Source organism: Aythya marila, assembly GCF_965140915.1.
Source record: "Aythya marila genome assembly, chromosome: 1".
Taxonomy (NCBI): domain Eukaryota; kingdom Metazoa; phylum Chordata; class Aves; order Anseriformes; family Anatidae; genus Aythya; species Aythya marila.
In genome coordinates, this window is record NC_139042.1 from 130939463 (window position 1) to 130946300 (window position 6838).

At 38.3% G+C, this 6838-nt stretch overlaps 1 protein-coding gene across 1 annotated transcript; it reads right to left on the bottom strand.

Annotated features, from left to right (window-relative positions):
* Positions 1–400: 400 nt before the first annotated feature.
* On the bottom strand, positions 401–6455 carry SPX (spexin hormone; the record flags this gene model as incomplete). The annotated part of the gene is made up of 6 exons (XM_082751702.1): positions 401–459; positions 3252–3338; positions 3968–4030; positions 5272–5329; positions 5458–5538; positions 6450–6455. 6 exons carry the CDS (start codon positions 6453–6455, stop codon positions 401–403), a joined length of 354 nt encoding a protein of 117 aa, XP_082607828.1.
* Between the last annotated feature and the right edge of the window lie 383 nt (positions 6456–6838).

A 6838-nucleotide genomic window follows, 5' to 3' on the forward strand; every position in this document is an offset into this window, starting at 1 on the left:
GAAATGAAAGAATCCACCTTAATTGGAAGTAAAAATGGCTCCGATATACAGCTGGGTAGAAGGTGGCAGAAGGTTTTCCACTCACTATTGAAAATTTGATTTTAATGAAGTAATTGTGCAAAAGGACAGCTTTAATCATCCTTTCAGCTAAGATGGAACAGCGTATTTTAAACTTTGGATTAGAAATACAAAATGATCTAAACAAGGCAAGAACTTTACAAATATCTTTAGCTGAATTGGTAATTTTTAATCAGTTTGTATTCAAACCATTGCTATGAATAATATGTGAAAAATACGTGACCCTTTTGGAACTTAAGTGAGGACAAATTAAATGCTCTGTTTACACAAATCATGGTTTCAGGGTATACAGAATACAAATGTTAAAGAAATTTGAAATATTTCACCAATTTGATAAATTATCCGTCAAGTAGCCAGGGTGATCACCATTTTCTTCTTCAACTGTAAGACAAGACACAATGGGAGAAAATAAGATGTAGATAAAGGAAAGTTCAGCCACCCATAGTTTTCAGGATATGAATATACCTCAGGGACAGCCCTAGTGTAATCTGACTGCTTAGCTAAATGATGAAAATAGAAATAATCATGCCTTCTGTCATTTTAAATGTAGGAATTTTTCTGTTTGTTGAGGAACAAGGATATAAGCCATGTCCAGAGAAATATTTTGGTAAAAGGAACAATTTTTTCATGAAAAAAAAATATATTTGTTCTGTATTTGCACATTTCTCTCAGTCAAGAGGATTCTAAAATCAACTGAACATGATCTTCTGAAAATGTGTGACTTATCCATGTTTGATTGTTTTGTTAGTCTAGTACTACAATGATGTCAATGTTATTTCAGAGAGTATTTTTCAAGCAAGCTGGCAGTTTTGCTTAGCTTTCTCAGATGTGTCACCTTTTTTCTTAATGGGTGTTGCCAGACACTATCTCCTTTTGAACAGCAACAGCAGGCAGGAAAACACCACTAAAATTTATGAATCATGAACTTCACAAGATTTCCTCTTTTTGTTAGCTCACAAGAAACAGACGCTTTCACTGATTTATCTTTAGAATTGCCCATATAGTTTGTCCAAAGACTTATGCTCATTGTTAATTCTGCCTCTTTCACCCAAAGCACCACTGAAATATTTGGTTTTCAGACTTCTGCCATGGCAGGGAGGAGAGAGTTAAGCATAGAGCCCCAGAATTATGTGAGGTACAGTGGGAGATGCTAGGAGTTGGAAAAGTCAGTAATGGTTCAAGGATATCTGCACATACACCAGGTAAATTCTGTTTTCATTTCAGGAAAGCTGTATACTTTAGATAAACAAGGTGAGGTGGTATGGCAGCAATGGCAAGTTATTTATTGCACGCTAGTGATCACGTCAAAGGTAACGAGGCAGTAATAGGCCTGTTTTACCATGTATCTATGCAAAAGGTACAAAACACCTCATATTTCACTTGGGTTTTTCTTTACATTTCATAATTCAAATAAAGCTCTTCTTCCTATTGTGACAACTGTAATTAAGAGGCTGCATAAAAATCTCACAACTGAGACCAAAAATGCCACAAAGATAGCTTCTAGTCACCTTATATTCCTCCCTGGCCTGGACCAAAGAGGCAAGGAACATAGCTTGGACAAGCTCCTGATCTTGCATAAGCTCTTCCAACCTCCCCAGCACCAGGGACTGGAGTACAGCACAGAGTCACTGGTGCTTGTATCCTTCCCTTTTCAACTTCCCTGTTCCCAACTCCATTTCCAAATGGAGCAGGCCATTGACAAAAAAATAGTCTGTTTAACTGAAGAGGTGAAGGGTACCTGTACTCAGCTCTGGTGAGGCCACACCTCCAGTACCGTGTTCGCTTTTGGGCCTCTCAGTACAAGACATATCAAGGGCCTGGGGTGTGTCCACAGAAGGGCTACGAAGCTGGTGAAGGGCCTGGAGCACAAGTCCTGTGAGGAGCGGCTGAGGGAACTGGGGTTGTTTAGTCTGGAGAAGAGGAGGCTCAGGGGAGACCTTATTGCTCTCTACAACTACCTGAAAGGAAGGTGTGGGGAGCTGGAGGTCGGCCTCTTCTCACAGATAACTAGTGATAGGACTAGAGGGAATGGCCTCAAGTTGTGCCAGGGGAGGTTCAGGTTGGAAATGAGGAGACATTTCTTCTAAGAAGGAGCAGTCAGGCATTGGAATGGGTTGCCCAGGGAGGTGGTGGAGTCACCATCCCCGAGGATGTTCAAGGAAAAGTTGGACCTAGCACTCAGGGACATGGTTTAGTGGGTGATATTGGTAGTAGGGTGATGGTTGGACCAGATAATCTTGAAGGTCTTTTCCAACCTTAATGATTCTATGATTCTATGACAGGCGACAGAGTGCATAGATTTAGGGTCTCAGCATGGTGAACTGTATGTATGCAACAGAAGATGAGGGGTTTGGGATAACAGCTTTGCAGGAAGGCTGGTCTAGGGAGGAAAGGTGAACTATTGCAGGGTGAGGGAGCTGGGTGACAGGAGACAGGGCTCTTCATCTAAGGGGGTGCAATATGTGTGAAGGAGATGGGGGAACACAAGTTATTTAAGACTGACTCAGTAACTGGTTTCTGCTGTAGGAGGCTGTGAAAGACAGGCACAGGTTTTCAGGTTTTGCTTTGAGAAGCAGAAGTATGCAGCAGCAGTGTGAGAAAGCAGGTGATGAGGAGAGAGAGATGGGATGGCTGGACAAGCTCTATGGCAGGCTGGGAATACATGAATGATTATTGGATTTTTCAGGATATTTCAGGGCTCTGCCTCTAAATCTCCTTGGGACCCTTTGTCAACTGTGCCAGTGAGCTCTCAGAAGCCAAATGTTAATCCCACAGCTCCTGTTCTGAAGCTTTTTAGAATTCTTTTTAAGCATTTCTACCAGGGCAGAAAAGCCAATGGAGTAATGAAAATTTCACAAGCAATATTTTGTAGAAAAAGGAGTCCCATTAGAGAAGTTTTGTTTTAGAAAATTCAAATCAAAATAGCCATTCCCTTGAATCTAAACCAATAAAAATCTGAAAAGCAAATGAAAAGCAGACAAAAGTTTACCAACTATGACTTCTCAGATTCATGCTATAGCTTGTGTAAATGTACACCCTGATAAAATATACCCTGTGGAACACCTTATTTCAAGACTGACTTTTTAGATTAACATGTTAGTATTTATAAACCCCTTATTAGTACTTATAAACCCCTTTTTAAAAGCTCTGGGAAAAACAAAACATGCACTTACCTTGTTCTTGGGCTTTCTGTAAGGAACTAAGGAACAGTGCTGCAGCTTCAGAAAGAGATAAAGGATTTGTATTTTGGCTGCGTGTTTCTAGAATTACAAAATCAGAGATGCCCAGTTTGTCAGTGTTTTATGCGATTTCTTTATTTCACTCTGCTTTTATATCTACAAATAGAGATATAAATAGAAAAAAATACTGCTCTTTCCTTCACTCTGTAACATTATGTACTCAAAACCAGCCTGATAAATGTCTAACACAGAAGAGGTTACCTATTTCTTGCAAAGGGGGTTCCTTAGAAAGTAAAGAGAACATTTTTTTTCACGTGTTATTATTTTGCTAGGTTATTTCCTCTGGGCACATTGTCTAGCATGAAAAAATGTTGTTGACTTTTGTCACTTGTCAGTTCAGCAGAATTAATAATTTCATTTGATTTTTTTCCACTGGGAAAAGAAAGTCAAAGGGCCTGATGATAATGTGAAACATTATCATGTGAATACTAATAATGTGAAACATCAATGCTAATGGAAGTGAAGTCACAGGTACACAAGAAAAGAAAATCAGATACATGGTCTTTATAATGTGCTTTTTGGAATGAAGGATATAACAAAACAAAGTTATATTTAAAAAGTGCTTCCTTAAATATGATTACAGGAAAACAACCCCTCTCCTGTTTCTATAGATTTCTTTCCTAATCTGAGAAAAGACTGTGGGCACTTACCAAGCTGCATTCTGTCATACAGATCCTTTCGCTGGCTCTCATCTGAGATGAATCGCCGTCCCTCTAGAAGAACAGTGGGAAAAGCTGAAAACAACCTCGCAAATCTGTTGTAATTTGTACCTTACAACCCCTAAAGTAGTCTTTTCAAAACTCAAAGTTACAGCATTAATTCTACAAACATAAAATTGGATGCATTTATCCCCTGGGGGATTTTTGAAATCAGCAATAGTCCATCCTTAACTGGAACACTCCCAAACATACTTTATTCTAAAAAGATGTTGTTCCAGCACTTTTCATTCATATGTTAATCTACTGTAGGAGCTGTATGTAGTATGGAGGAATTTACTGAATTTTCCTCAGTTTTTCCTTGACTCCTATATGGTCAAGAGCCTTCAATCGCTTTGCTGGTCTATAAAGTATTGTTTTTTAAAGGGATTTTGCTCTATAAAATGAAAAAACTAAAATAACTAAGTTATAATAAAAAATAATAATAACAGTTCATTATTCAGTTGGAAGAAGTAAATAAAAAGGTGGGGGAGAATCTCTTGTTTTGGTTTGTTTTTTTTAAGGAACTTTGCTCCCTCAATACACGCCTTGCCTGGTACTTTTTGATTTTGAAACAATTCAGAATAGAATTGTTAAAAACACAAATATTTATGTTAAATGTGGGTCTGCATCAGAGGACAAGATCATCTCTCCTTGACTCTAAATTTTATATTTAATGCTCCTTTAACTCTGTACTAATACCAGAAATTCAAAATAATTTTTTGCAAGAGTTAATTACAACAGTATTGATAACCCTGACATTCAAGTTCTTAGAAGAGGTTGCTTGTGGTTTGAATTCCAACTGTAATGCAAGATGCTTGTTATATGAATGTGTTTTATCCTATTGCTTGGGAAGATGCTTTAATTAAAGCCTGAGTGAGAATAAGGGATAATGACTATATCCAGTATGTCTTAACCCCCCTTTAAGATTATTTCAGTTAAGAGAATTGCTTTTCCAATAGGTTTCACAATCAAGCTTCCAACTCTATACATTTCCAGTACTTTCTGGAAGTAACTGTGCTTTTCTTCTTCCAGAAGTTGCTTTCTTCAATTTGATTTCTTTAAAAATTAGTAATAATACTGGCAATGCCACTGTTTCAAAGACAAGGAGAAATAATTATAATCATATCCAGGTAGGCTTCAGAATTTCTACCTACACAGTATCCTTACATTACTGCTTGTGTGGAGCCAAGCAGATCAGGAATAATCCGGTGGTATAGAAAGTCATCTCCTCAAAACTTAAAGAGCTTAGGACTTACGTGCACCCTTCAAATACAGCATAGCCTGGGGAGTCCAGTTTCTCCTTTGGAAATGAGCCTTTATGCCGAAAAAGAGAAAGAGACATGTCAGCACCATACGCCATTACAAACAAGTACAAGTACTTATACAGCACAAACCTGCGAGATGCAAGGATGCTGTGCATTCAGCCTGAGTGAGCTGTTTACCTGAGGAGCACTCCAGGAGAAAGATATGAAGGACACTGCAAGGAACAGTGCCACTGAAGATGCTGTCAATTTACGGAGTCCCTGTGCACAAGAACCACAAGACACAAGAAAAGGGTTTCAGGTCTGTAGATCTTCTCAATTTCAAATCTAAATGTGAAAGTATTTCCAGTCCCTCCTTTCTCCCTGTCTTGCTGCCCAACCTCCTCATGCTCTGTGGCTATTTCAGCTTCAAAACACAGTGATCCAACAAGAGGATGAATGTTAAATCAAACACTTTATTCTCTTTACTCATATTTATTATAAAGGTTCCATACAGGTGAGAACTGTCATTGAAGTGAACGCCTTTTGTGCTTCTATTTACAAGGACACTAGATCCTGCAGGAATGAGAATAATGTGCAAACTAAGGAGAAATATGATATAAAATGCATCTTGATTATACTACACCTGAAGACAGAAACTAGACAATAAGCAAAAGTAGGGGACTTGTTATTCCAAACAAACGAACAGGGAAAGTAGATCACTAGTTCCTCAGGAAAGGAAGTTTTTAAACTTAACATCTTATTTGCATCAACCATGATTACATACTTGTCATGAGATAGGCTTACTTGATTCTTGGAGTTTGTTTGCTGATGCAGCACATGCAAATGAAAGCATTCAGCATAAATCCTCTGCAAACAAATTGAATATCTGCTTGTTTGCACAGATCATGTTACTATTCATGCATTGGTAACCATGATGGGTAAAAGAGAGGATCTAGCATTATGATTCACAGTGTTTTATTTCAGTCTGTTTTTGAGAGCGCATTTTGCTTATTTATTTCTAATGCAGTGGTTTCAAGCACACTGAACATAATGACATGTATATTTATCTTAAGTTATTTTTTAATGTTAAATTTGTTAACCCCCACTGCAGTTCCTAAAATATTATGTTGAAATGAAAAATCTTGAATTGCAAACTAAATGTTTCCCACATACCAAAAAGTCTCACTCACCTTCATACTTATTACAGTGGTGAATCTTCAGTCTTCGTTTCTTGGGATAACGTGTCACAAGATCTCCTAAACGTTTGTGGGTACCTTTTTAAATCTTCAGAGTGAATGTCCCCTCCCCTTCTGTGGCAGGGTGGAGGAGTCTAAAGGGATCTCTTGTCAGCCCTGTAGATGGAGAAGTAGAAGGTCTGATGACTCCTGAGGGAAACCTGTAGTCTTGCAGGAAGTCAGTGAAGTGATTGAAAGATAGACACACTTGGAGATGCACCCCATTAGCCAGGTGAATACTTTCTGAATACATCAGCATCAGCCTTGTGCATTTGCAATACAATGTCACCTTCTTGCCAGATGATCGATAACAACGGCCAGAAGCAAATATTAATATGGATGAT